The sequence below is a fragment of the Crocuta crocuta genome, unplaced genomic scaffold, assembly GCF_008692635.1.
Source record: "Crocuta crocuta isolate KB4526 unplaced genomic scaffold, BGI_CrCroc_1.0 scaffold77, whole genome shotgun sequence".
NCBI lineage: Eukaryota > Metazoa > Chordata > Mammalia > Carnivora > Hyaenidae > Crocuta > Crocuta crocuta.
This window is the reverse complement of record NW_027532172.1, coordinates 3,318,591-3,332,257: the sequence shown is the minus strand read 5'-3', so window position 1 is coordinate 3,332,257 and position 13,667 is coordinate 3,318,591. Positions and strand designations below refer to the sequence as shown.

Sequence of the window (13,667 nt, the reverse complement as noted above, 5' to 3'; positions counted from 1 at the left end):
TTCTTTTATACAAAAAAAAAAAAGTATCCCTCTGACATTTGAAGTAATGCATATTCGCTATAAATAATTGGGTACACAGAGAAAAATACTCAGAAGAAAACAAAACTCACTTGTAATTCTACCATATAGTCATACACAACCAGTTAAGTTTAAAAAATGTACATCCAATTTTCAGAGATCGGGATCATATCATTTATGGGTTTTTTTTTTCGCTCTTCTTTCTTTCCCGCCGTGCACCTGGAATTCTCTTCCATCTTTCTGCCTGGCACAAGAACTCTCTGAAGTGCACATGAATGTCACCCATGGCCATCTCTGCCTTGGGGCCTTAGGCACCTATGATTTGAAGTGTCCCAAACTGGACTCATCTCCCCTCCCAGCCTCCAGATCCGTTCTCCCCGGGGCCCCACATAACAGGGAGCAGGAAGAGAATGGGCGTGCCCCTTCCAAGGAGCGAAGCCACTTGCGTTAAAGTCACCATTCTGAGAGCACATTACTTTTTAAATGGGTTTTAGGAGTCTGCTGGGATCATTCCACCTAAAGCCGGAGACCACGCACCCAAAATCTGAGCTGCTCAAACCCCTCTGGCTATAAAGGCTCACTCTTCAGGAGGCTGTGTGGTCAGCGGGGGAAGCCCCAAACCCCAGCCTGCCGTTTATGGGCACTGGGACCCAAGGTACTGTACGTACTCCACTCGTGACTAGAAGCAGCCACCTTGCATTGCTGAGGACAACATGCCACGTCAGGGGGGGCACCCAGCATGGGGCACACAAGATGGGTGCCCCACAAACGGCAGCGCCGGCCACCTGCCATCTGCCACCTGCTCTTCAGCACCCACAGCACTGCCCAGTGCTGGATCCCCCATCAAGACTTCAGCCTGTCTCTCTGTCCAATCATCACGATCGCTATCTGACACCAGGTGGGGAGACGCCTTGACCTCACCCCCGTCCCCAGCCCTGTGCACTCCTGAGCGTGGGTTACTTGTGACAAGTTTGCATAATGCTGGTGTCAGGCATTAGAAATCCTTAACCAAACCGAACAGACCATGAGGTTCAAAGGGCCATTCAACCGTTTGGCCTGCTTTCCCAGAAAAGGAAAATTCTTTCTTCAAAGTCAATGGCTCATATGAGGTGCTTCGCTTGAAAGCAGCCTGCCCCTTCCTACAAGCTGGCCAAAGCAGGGGAGTCATGGGCTAGTCCACGAGAGGGCAGCCTCCCGGGCCCTGCCCCCAACCACCCTGGGCAAGGACACCCACCCCGTCGACTGGCCACCTCAGGGCTTGCGGTGAGTTGGACCCACTCACACATGCCTTCTGGAAGAGATACCGGCTTGGGGAATGAGCAGGACTGTGGGCACCTCAGCCTGCGATTGCTCGGGGGGAGGCTGGTCTGCGGGTCCCACACGGAAGCCCGGGACTTCCAGCCTGAGAGGACGTGACTTCCAAGCCACCCCACCTTCAGCGCCTCTGTCCACACCCCTCCAGAGTTCCGTCTGACCCGGGCCCTTTCTTCCTCCTTAACTGGATGTTTCCCAAAGCACAAGCGTAATACGAGCTTATTGTAGCAAGTGACACAATATGACACGTGATACATAAAAGCAAGGCTGACCCTCTCCCTCTGGTCCCAACCTCCCTTCTCAGCTCTGACGTGCCTGAGAACACCAGCCTCTCCGGGTCCCTCCACATCTTTCTCACTCAAGCACGGACATACAAATATGTGTACACGGATACAGGGGCTGGCTGGCTTATGCTTTTTGGAAACAGAACCTGTTTTACGCTATTTTAGAACCTGCATTTTTTTTTCATTTGACACATCATGGACATCTGTACAAAATACGTAAGCGTGTATGTGTGTGTGTGTGTGCATGTGTGCACATGTGTGTGGCTTCTGACATCTTAACATTCTCCCAGGAGTGTCTGTTCTATGAAGTTTTAGGAACCCGGCCAGACACAGCCCCATCCAGTTGATCTTTCAGACCCGAGGTCTCCCATCCTCTTGCTAAATGTGGCGGCCCCAAAATGCTGCATCCTTCCCAACAGCGTCCTCCCCTTCTGGAAACTGCTCCTCCTCCAACTTCACACAGTCCAGCCGGGGGCTGCCAGTCGCAAAATCAGTCCCTCTGGTTACACGTGCCTGAACCCTTCTCTGGGCCTGTCTGTGGCCTGCAGGGAGCAGGGGCAACAGAGACCGGGAGGGCAATGGCACCCTCCTTTCCCCTAGGCCCAGAGGAACAAGGACATGGGCCCACCTGGTGGCGATGTCTCCGCCACAGACAACACAGCTGGTACATGCACCGAGCCTGGGGACACAGGCATGCTTCAAGGACCTCGTCCTGATCCCCATGGGCCTGTTCCTGCAACACTTCCCTTTGACTCTGTGAGATAGGTCAGGATCTGTAAAAACACACGAGCCCCTTTTTGGCTCAAGCCGGTCTGAGCTGGCTTGCCATCCATCTGTGGTAGCCAAGAATCCTAAGTAAAACACACACCCTTGAGGATATAGCTCTCTCTTTAGCATTGCTTAATCCACAGATGAAAAACATTCCCTTGTAACAACTGTTAAGCATCACAGCCTTTTCTCTCTTTTCCTTTAATTTTTAAAAAGAAAGAAGAGAGAAAGGGAAGGGAGGGAGGAAAGAAGGAAATGAAAGAAAGAAAGAAAGAAAGAAAGAAAGAAAGAAAGAAAGAAAGAAAGAAAGAAAGAAAGAAAGAAAGAAAGAGAAAGAATGAAAGAAAAGAAAGAAAGGAAAGAGAAAGAAAAGAAAAGAAAAGAAAAGAAAAGAAAAGAAAAGAAAGAGAGAGAGAAAAAGAGAGAGAGAGAAGTCTCATTTTGGGGCTCAATGCTGGATTACTAGAAAGTTCCACAGTACTTCTACGGACGACGCAGGAGTGCAGCTTTCAGCTGTGCTTCAATTCCCCTGGGGCTGCCTCACTGGCAGGAAAATGGAGCTGTTGTGTAACTGTTCCACGGGAAGGAGGAACGTAATTACCACTTGGTTTCTGGGTTGGAACTGCCAAAATGGCACTGGTTCAACACTCCTGCCTATTAACACTCTGCTAGATGCTGTCCGTATTTTTAAATAAAGTCAATACAGAGACAGTCACAAAAACCAGTCTGGATTTACGTAATATTTTTCTATTTTTGTTTTGAGATGAAATTAGCATGAAAAGAGAGTCTTAGCCCACATGTTACCCAAGCTGTCTATGAAAATAAAGTTAGACAATCTTAAAGCTTCTTAATATTTCATTCTCACCAAAGCCTGACAGAAAGCGAACGCCTGCCTAGAGTACAGACTGTGGGGGAGCCTTTCTGCATCTCGAAGTCAGAACAGTTCTCTCCACCATGGGCCGATCGCTGGCATAAAGGTTCCGTGAGCCAGCTTCCCACGGAAGAGGGAAGGGTCCCATCGCTCCTCTACCCAGTTTCCAGAGACCCAGGGGCCAAGTGCAGCCCATCTATGTAAAAAACACCATGTCAGGTGACTCCTTTGCCAGCCTCCTCTGCCTCCTGGTCTCTTAATCATCACCCGCATCAAACACCTCCGTTCTAGGTATGAGATGCCCGCTTCCTCACCTGCGGTTTCCTATCGCCAAGACTATCCAAAACATTCACCGGGAGGCTTCTAACTCTCCTTTTTGGTTCTGAAATTCCTATTCCTTTCCATCACTATAACTTGGTTTATTTATTTAAAAAAAAATTTAAGTTTATTTATTTTTGAGATAGAGTGCGAGCCGAAGGGGCAGAGAGAGAGGAGAGAAAGAATTCCAATCTGAGCTGTCAGCACAGAGCCCAACACAGGGCTTAAACCCACAAGCTGTGAGATTATGACCTGAGCTAAAGTCAGACGCTTAACCGACTGAGCCACCCAGGTGCCCCTGTATTTCTTCTTTGTAAAGGGGGTGGAAATACGGAATTGTATGTATAATTTAAAAATACATTTTTGAAGGGGCGCCTGGGTGGCTCAGTCGGTTAAGCGTCCGACTTTCGCTTAGGTCATGATCTCGCGGTTCGTGGGTTCGAGCCCCGCGTCGGGCTCTGTGCTGACTGCCAGCTCAGAGCCTGGAGCCTATTTCAGTCTGTGACTCCCTCTCTCTCTGACCCTCTCTTGCTCATGCTGTCTCTCTCTCTCTCCTAGAAATAAATAAAACATTAAAAAAAAACTTAAAAAAAAATACATTTTTGAAGAAGAAGAAGAAGAAGAAAAGAACAGGCAAAGGACCAGTTCTTCCTCCAACACGGGAAGTAGGAGCAAACAGAGGGGACAAAACTTTTCAAGGTGGAACGGAAGGAAGCCGGGGCAGCCGGTGGCCTGTCTCCCCAGTGGTGAATTAGCACAGTCGTTACTACAATCCCCGGGGAATGACCAGCTTTCTGGCCTTTTCATCATGAAACAAAACTTTATACTTGAAACCGATCCAGCTTCTAATTGAGAGCAACCATGGTTACCACTGCTCAAAAAAATTGCTATTTTCAGAGACTGTCATGGTTTCTCTGGCACAGATGTAACACTTTATTTCCAAGAGATGAAGAAAGATACCATTTAATGTTGTTTAGCAAGTGTTAATCGCCCCCCAATATCACACACCTGTGGAGCAAAACCAAGCGGCTACTTCAGAGAAGGAAACCCATACAACCGTACCGAGGCCCGGGGCAGGCCTCCCGGGGAAGGCGGGGAGATGCCACAAGCGGATAACTCAGCCCGTTTCTTAATCGAGACACCAGACCAGCCATTCATTCTTCCCTCCAAATGACACGGGCGCAGACAAGCCCTGGAAATCCACGCTGTGCTTCTTTAGGAGCTACACTGATGCGGAAACCTGAAAACGAATGCCACGCTCTGCCCCTCGTAGCCACTTGCGGACCAGACTGAAAACCAGGGGAACACGGAGAATCGGGCACTTGCTCACAACTCCGCCTGCCGCCTCGTGCTCAAGGGGCATCATGTTCTAATCGGGCAGCTGCCAGTCAGAGGGCCTCCCCTGCCCTCCTCCCCCACAGCAAACAGCAGAGAGGCCCCAGCAGAAAACCCGGCCAGTGCCCGGAGGCTTCTGGCCTGAGACAAAGGAGTCCAAGGCCAGCCCTGCGAGGGGAACCAGGTATCCTGGTGCCTTCATCACGCTGCTTCCGGCCCAGAGGGTCCCAGGGAGACCAGCCGGGGCGGGAGGAGGGTCATTTTCTTTTCCAATCCGTACAACATATGAGAACACAACAGAATCACCGTCTGTGCAAAGCTTTAAAATGTGTCATCAAACATTTTATGAGTTTAAGAAGAAGCTGATTGGCAGCACGTCTCTTCTGGTTCTTCCCTGGCTTCGGAAGGCCCCTGCCTAAACATCCAAACGTCAGGATAACATTACCGCTACTATTAACTGGGCTACACTAGGAAACTGCGTTACCGTCCTTCTCACGATCACCTCACAGGAACCCTGCCACAAATCTGTGAGGTGGGAAGGGTAGTGTCACCACTGGATTGACCAATGCCCCGATTCCTGATCAACGCCTCACCCCCAAACCACCTGTCTCTCCATTTACAAAGTCCACGTCCCACCTGGGCCCGGGTGCCCATGCCCGGTCAGCTCTTTGTGACATTAGCTTTCCCCAAGAGAAAGGTGATCACCATGGCTTTCAGGCCCATCTACCTGAACGAGGGAGAGCAATGGCGGGGAGGGGAGGGCACCTTCTCATTTCTCTCCTTTATGCACTACCTACTTGCTACTATAGGAGGAAACCAAAGTAAAAGCAACCTTGAACTTTCCCAATCATCGTTCTCACCCATTCTCACACCCAAATTACAATCTGTGGTCTGGCCAGGCTCACAGAATCAAAGACAAACCACAGACTGGGAGAACACACTTGCACTGCGTTTAACCAACAACGAATCAATAATCCAGACTGTATAAAGAATTCTACAGAGCAACAGGAAAAAGACAAACAACCCAAGAGGAACTTGGCAAATAATGCAAGCAAACCATTCAGAGAAGAAAAAAATTAAATACAATAAACATATGAAAATAACTCCACTTCACTGAGGCAGTACTCTGGAAAATGTAAATTAAAAACAAAATAAGATTTCCCATATGACAAATTAGCACAGACTAAAACGTCATTCGTCACTGGCCTTGACAGTTGGGAAAGTGACGCAGAAAGATGGTAGTAATGCAGGGCGCCTGGGAAGCTCAGTTGGTTAAACTCCCAACTTCAGTGCCGGTCATGATCTCATGGTCTGTGAGTTAAGTCCCACATCAGGCTCTGTGCTGTCAGGTCAGTGGCCTGCTTCGGATACTCTGTCCCCCTCTCTCTCTGCCCCTCCTCTGCTCATTCTCTCTCTCTCTCTTAAAAATAAATAAACTTACAAAAAAAAAGAAGAGAAAGATGTAGCCAGGAAGGCCACCTCTCCCACAGGCTAACTGGTCAGGTACAAGGATCTTCACTGGAGCAAAAATTTGAAACAACCTAAAACTCTATCCATGCGAAAATGGATAATTAACTATTGTCATAATTACACAGCACTTATAATGGATGAAATTACCCTAGAGATAGAGGAAAATATACAGAATATTAAGATATCTTTTATGTAAAATTAAAAACATAATAGGGGCGCCTGGGTGGCTCAGTCGGTTAAGCGTCCGACTTCAGCTCAGGTCATGATCTCACAGTTCATGAGTTCGAGCCCCGCATCAGGCTCTGTGCTGACAGCTAGCTCAGAGCCTGGAGCCTGTCTTTGGAATCTGTGACTCCCTCTCTCTCTGACCCTCCCCTGCTCATGCTGTCTCTCTCTCTCAAAAAAAAATAAATAAAACATTAAAAAAAATAATACTACATATAAGTGTGTATGTATCCTTAAACCATAGAGTGAAAGCATGAATACATGAAGATAAAAGATATACACTAACTCCTGAACAGTGACTTGGAATTGGAACCCAGTTGTGGAGAGAGACAATTCTTATCTGTCAACATAAAAATGAAAAAAAAAAAGGAGCTGAGGCTACTATGATTAAATGGTGGCATCTTCTATCAGGACAGTGGGTCTGGATACCTGCGATAATGCTCTCTGGACTTCTCTGCTGGAAATGTTTATTGTTGGGCTGGCTGAGAGGTGGGGCAGAGACACCACAGAATGGCAGACCTTAGGATGGCTGACCTTCCCACCACTTCCTAGGATGGCTGACCTTCTTAAGATGGCTGACCTTCCTGCCACTACATCAGTGGCCGTTACTACCTCGGTGGGAAACAGAAATTTAAACCTTCCAACCCTGGACTTTCCAGTCAAGAGACTGCCCCTATTATCTGAACCCCCACTAACAGGCTATAAAACCCCCTCCACCACCCAACCAGGCCGCGACTCCCCCGACTCCCCTCTCTCTGGAGTCGCGGAACCTTGCCCAGGGTCGCAGGCAATAAAACTGTCCCCGTAAATTCTCTCACCTTGGCCGAGGGTGCACGCAATAAAACTCCTTCTGCGGAACCTTTTGCCTTGGAGTCTCTTTTCACTCAAAAACCTTATATTTATAACTTTGTAAAAGTATCCTGTTTAAACTAAAGGGGATAAATGAGGCTACTCAGGAAAAGCAGATAGAGAGGAAAAAAAAGAGAGAGAAGGCAGTTCAGAATAGAACTGGAAGCAAGGTGGAGAAATTCCTTGAAAAACACAACTTAAAACTGACACAGAAGGAAACAGAAGATCTAAACAGCCTTAAGACATTAAGAAGATAGAATCTGTAATTTTAAAACTTCCCACAAGAAAATCGTGGGCCCAGACACCATTACTGGTGAATACTATTAAACAATAAGACCAGAAGAATACCAATAATACACAACACTGTCAGGTTATAGGAAGAAGGGAAGATCTAGTTGTTTCATGAGGCCAGCATAGCCCTGATAACAAAACCAGACAAAGAAAATCAGTGAGGTGCCTGGGTGGCTCAGATGGTGAGCGTCCAACTTCGGCTCAGATCATGATCTCACAGTTCATGAGTTCGAGCCCCACATTGGGCTCTGTGCTGACAGCTCAGAGCCTGCAGCCTGCTTCAGATTCTGTGTCTCCCACTCTCTCTGCCCGTCCCCTGCTTGCATTGTCTCTCAAAAATAAACATTAAAAAAAAAAAAGAAGAAGAAAGCTGGCACTCAATGACTATATGTGAATAAATGAATGAATACATATGTCAGACCCTGTTGTTATTCCAAATTAGATATTCCCTGCCTCCCTAGAATGAGGACCATTGAACTTGACCTGAATCCTATCCTGCTCTATCTTTGGGACTAGTCCTGACACTGCTAATGGATTTTAAAACAACAGGAAGCTCAACAGGCTTCTGTGTTGTTGACAATTACACTGATATTTGTTTCTCTTTTGCTAAATCACTTACAAAATGGCTGGACAAGTTTTCACCAAATTTGGAGTTATAGACAGGATGATCTGACTTAAATGTGGCTTATGAAAATTAACAAGAAGCTAATTTCAGCAAAACCTGGGGGATGCCCCAAAAAGATAGCTCATCATCTAAAACAGAACTGAAAGTCAGAAACAAGGCAAGCTTTCAATGCCTATTGATCACGCCGACTAAGACACTGTAAGCCAAATAACAAAGAGTGGTTTCAGGGGCACCTGGGTGGTTCCGTCCGTTAAGTGTCCAACTTTGGGTCGGGTCATGAACTTACAGTTTGTGAGTTCGAGCCCTGGGTTGGCCTCTCTGCTGTCAGTGCAGAGCCTGCTTGGGATTCTCTGTCCTGCCTCTCTCTGCCCTTCCTCCGTCTCACTCTCAAAAATAAATCATTTTTTTTAAAAAGGCTTTAAGTTTAAAAAAAAAAAAAGAGTCGTATTGGGTGTTGGGAGCCGTTTCTGAACACATAGGTTGAGAAAGAACTCCTTGTGAGATTAAGGTAAGTTGCACAGACTCACTGTCAGATGGCGAATGATATCCACCCCCACCCAATTGTTTCCGCTTGAGCACCAACCCCAAGTCACCTTGTTGACTGGTATTAGGAGTGACTCATTCTGGCCTTGATATGCTGATTGCACTTTGAGAAGGAATTTATGGTAGGAATTTCTTCTTTTGTGGTTATGGAAGCAACACTGTGTTCCTGAAAGACCTGTTTTTCTTAATACCTCCCATTAAGCGATAAACAGGCTATTGACCCCTACTCACAAAGAACTACCTTTTGCCTTTACTATGCTAATGCCACCTTTGGGCTGTTCCCCAACCTTTTGCATATCAATGTTCTGGAAAGGTTTTACTGATAAAAGAATTTATCATCAGAATGCCACTTCTGCACTGTCCCCAAAACACTAAATCATAAAATAAAGTTGAGTCTCAGACAATGCGGAGAGGCCTGGCTGGTGACCAGAAGGAATCTCAGCTCTTCTCTCATCCCTCCCTCGCCGACACCGTGCACCCTTCAGGGACCCCTGGACCGGCCGGAGCTGGACTCTGGCAGTTAGGCACCCATTAAGTCATAGAAACAGTAACACAAATTGCAGGAAATGTTTTGCAGTTAAGCTGTTTCTACAGTATGCCCCAGGCCGAATAGAGCAGGGTTCATTTACTAAATGGTGGTGACTGACCTCCCCAAGTGAATCAAATCAATGTTGGAAACTAATTTGACAATAAACTATTTGTAAAAAAAAAAAAAAAAAAAAAAAACTTCTAACCTTTAAAACCCCCCCCCAAAAAAAAAGAAGAATAAAAACCAAAGTCTTTAAAAAAATGTAAATAATAATCACAGCTAACACTTATTAAGGAGTTATTAGCATGCCACACACATGTACTATCTCATTTAACCTACACAGCAACTCCATGAAGCAAGGATTACTGTTATGCCTACTTTAAAGATGAGGAAAGTAGGATTCAGAGCCATGAAATGACTTGTGCAAGGTCACTCAGCAGGAAGGTGGAGGAATGTGGTTCAAATGCAGCTTGTCCAACTCAAGATATCCAGCCTGACCTTGGGCTCCAGTTACTATAGGGGTCTCTGTTTTGTCTCTTGGGTCTGCGGGGCTCTGGGCCTGGAGCTCTGCCTTGGCTTCCTCTGGAACCTCTCATCCCATCCAGGGGAATCAGAATCCCCCTCAACCACCTGCACTGTATCATAAATGTACAATTTTGCTCTAAAAGCTTAAACCTTTGCCTACACTCACTAATTGTTCAAAATAAGTTGGCGTAAGTGAAAGACCATAAGATAAATCTAGTTGAAGAATCATAGCAAGATAAAGAATGATACTTTAGGCAAAGAGCCAATTCACTCCTCACCGTCTCTTTCTAGTAAACATGGCAGCAGTGATGGAAAGCAACGTCTGGGGAAAATACACCCGACACAAACCAGGAAGACAAATACCTTTGACTGTTAAAGCAGAACATCGATCTCTGCATCTGATACTATAAGGTATTAACTCTTCAGGTGACAAAGAGCCATTATAACTTGACTTCCTTTTCAGGGATACTTCTTGCCGATGTCAGTTCAGCATAAATGTTCAAACCGATTGTGACAACAGATGCATGTACCTCTCTGTACAAAGGACTGAGAGGAGGCAGGTATCGTTTGTATGGGCCCCAGCAGATTATTAACAGCAGCAGCCATCGGGAGCACCCGTGAAGGTTTAACAGTTGCCTCTCTGGAGAAACAAGTCCAGATTTGTAGCACTTGCTGAGCTCCAGGGTACGTGGCTGAATTTTAAGCTACCGAGGGGACTGATACACACAGAGTTGGGCAGAGATGGGCACAGTGGGCTCTCAGGAGCTGCTGTGAACAGGCTCCAGCCAGCCACTCATGATTGCCAGTATTTCTGGGTTACGTACCATGGGCCAGGGATGTGCTAAAGGCTTCACAGCATCCTCTTTGAATCCTTGTAATGGGCCAGTGGGCGGGTACTGTTGTTTTCCCATTTTACAGATGAGAGAAAACTAGGTCTTAGAGAGGTTAAGTAACTCATCAAAGGTCACACAGCTAGTAGTATTAAGAGTTGGCACTCAATCCTGGCAGCCTGGCTCAGGGGTCCGTGTTGTCCACCCCTCTCCAATCCTGCCACTCTGGAAGTGGTTAAAGAAGGTACTGTGATCATCCCCACCTCATTTTACAGATGATACACTGCTAAAGAGCAAAGAGTAAGCTTTGGGGGTAACTGGCAATTGGGCAAAGGGGACTGGCCCACAACAACCAAGGAAGGGTCTTTCTCTTCTTCTTCCAGTAAACTTCACTTGGCCTTCAAAACCCATGTCTGACGTTTCCTTTTTAATGGAGCTGCCCCAGGGACGTTTCTCCCCAGATAGTTTTCCCTTACAAAAATTTTAATTTTCCCCTTGTAAGATTATCATGCTCATTAAAGACTATCAAAGAGCACAGCAAATATCAAATAGAGAAAAATCTCTCGTGGCCCCACCTCCCCCTCACAGCATTTGATCCATATTTGTGCTACGGGGTTCATTCCCCTACAGGTTGACTGTCTATTACATGTTCCACTCTCCCGGGCCCTGAACTTCTCCTGAGAAGATGTCCCGTGGTACCAACACTGGCAGCTACATTTAGCTCCCCTCTACCCCATCTCCATCCTTATCCCCGGCACAATCCCGGACACATGGCTGTCCCCCCAGCCCCCATTAATCCGGATGCTTTATTATATCTTCTAACCCAGAAAAGGAAACACTGAGCTTTCCTTGTTTATCTTCAAAGCTGTCCTAATTAACTAAAATTGGTTTTCTTCATTTGCCTTGAACATGTTACCGACATCCTTGCTGTCCTCGGTGGGGCAGAGAGGACAGGGGCACAGAATATAGATGGCTGTATTCCAGCAGGCATCCTTCCTTACCTGCATCCCTCTCATCTTCTGGAACCGTGCAATGGTGTCGCTGATGGTGTACACACGCACGTGGCCCATGTGCAACTTTCCAGAAGGATAAGGGAACATGGAAAGCACATAAAACTTGGGCTTTGATTTCTGGAAAAGAATGACAAAGAATGACAATGAGTATATCTTAAGCATTTACTAGGACCCTACATGCACTTAGTATTTCAGCACTGTACACAAGGTAATAATTTAACATTTTTTGAAGTTTCCTTCAAAATACAAAAAAACTGGGATACCTGGGTGGCTCAGTCAGCTAAGCATCCAACTTTGGGTCAGATCATGATCTTGTAGTTTGTGAGTTCAAGCCCCGAGTTGGGCTCTGTGCTGGCAGCTCAGAGCCTGGAGCCTGTTTCAGATTCTGTGTCTCCCTCTCTCTTGGCCCCTCCCCCTCTCGTGCACACACCCTCGCTCACTCTCTCTCTCAAAAATAAACATTTAAAAAAAATGCTTTTTAAATATTCCTATAATGTAAACTGACAAAACTGTCAAAAACCAAAATCCAAAGCCCTAGTTTAAGCTAAAGAATCTCCAAAATAATGTCAAACAACCCTAAAGTGCTAATTACCCATATATATTTTTAATCTTTTTTTCCCTCTCTTTTCAAAGCTTCTCTTTTATGACAGTTTCTATCTAGGTCTTAAAGAACTATATGTTTTTCCAGACGAAGCTCTAACACACATTTCCACATAATTCAAGGACACAGTAGTTGAATCACACCGATGTGACACCTCTAAAACACGGAGCCCCTACCTAAATTCCCTGTGGTTGCATTCAGACTCGGGTTTAGCAGTTAGAGCAGGATTCCTGAGGTGTCAGTTTGGCTCCTGGGTTTCTCTGCTGGACTGTGAACTCCTCTTTCAGCAGACAAAGTTGAAGTGAGAAAGTAACGAGAAAATCATAGCCAACGAGGGAAGAAGGTTGCTGTCTTCCCAAGGGGTGAGCTACAGCCAGCCTCATGCCAGGGTCAGAGAACCTTCTAGCTGCCAAAGCCACAGCTTCATCACGGGAAACAGAAAAACAGCATGTGTGTCTGAACAGAGGGGCAGGGAATCCTTCCAGGATTGACGACTTTGGGTCTGTATGCCACACCGTGGGGATAAGGCTCAAAAGGAACCGTGGTAGTCACTTAATGGATTCCTAATTAGGGGTCTGTGGTTCAAGGGCAAGGACTGTGTTTCAATCATCTCCCTCTCCCCACACCCCCCTCCCCTCATTCCACCCCACCTCAACTCCCAGCAGGAGTTTAGTAGCTAGTCTCCACGGATCCCTTATAACTAAAGGGCATTTTTTTCTCTCACTACACAAATCCTGTCCAGGTGACAGGATCATCCCCCCTACCCAGCCTTACACCCCTTTGGGCAGGGCTCTCAGAAGAAAGGCAGAAGAGGTAACTGCTTCTGTCTGGTCTCTGAGGGTCAGGACCTTCTGATGTTACCATCCTTTTATTTATTTCTGCCTTTGGTTTCTCTCTTTGTCCTCACCCCCTTCCTACAGCCCTGCTAGAGTTCTTCAAGGCTTTGCTTCTCCAAAAGTAATGAAAACAAACGCAAAACAGAATATTCATGACCATTCATTTGGGTACAGGGGTGGCGGTGGTATATTTTTTGCTATGTATTTGCATGACTGATCGTGGACACGGCCAGCTATAATCAGGGGAGCAGAGGAAATCAGAAATCAGATTCTTCCCAAATGTCACTTGACCCATCGCTTTAAAGTTCCTTCAGCAAAGAAGTTAAACAAACCTTTGACAGGGCCTCTGACATGTGGCAAAATAAACTAGAATTTACTCTGTATTGCCCATCCTCCAAACATTACCAAGGAGTCATAAGCCA

At 46.4% G+C, this 13,667-nt stretch overlaps 1 protein-coding gene across 3 annotated transcripts in view; it reads right to left on the bottom strand.

Annotated features, from left to right (window-relative positions):
• LARS2 (leucyl-tRNA synthetase 2, mitochondrial) overlaps window positions 1–13,667 on the bottom strand; it is a 236,287-nt gene that overhangs the window by 122,751 nt on the left and 99,869 nt on the right. For all 3 annotated transcript variants that reach the window (XM_077776920.1, XM_077776921.1, XM_077776922.1), the window contains one exon: window positions 11,797–11,925. In XM_077776920.1, coding sequence (XP_077633046.1) covers window positions 11,797–11,925 — 129 coding nt within the window. The remainder of the gene's footprint in view (window positions 1–11,796; window positions 11,926–13,667) is intronic.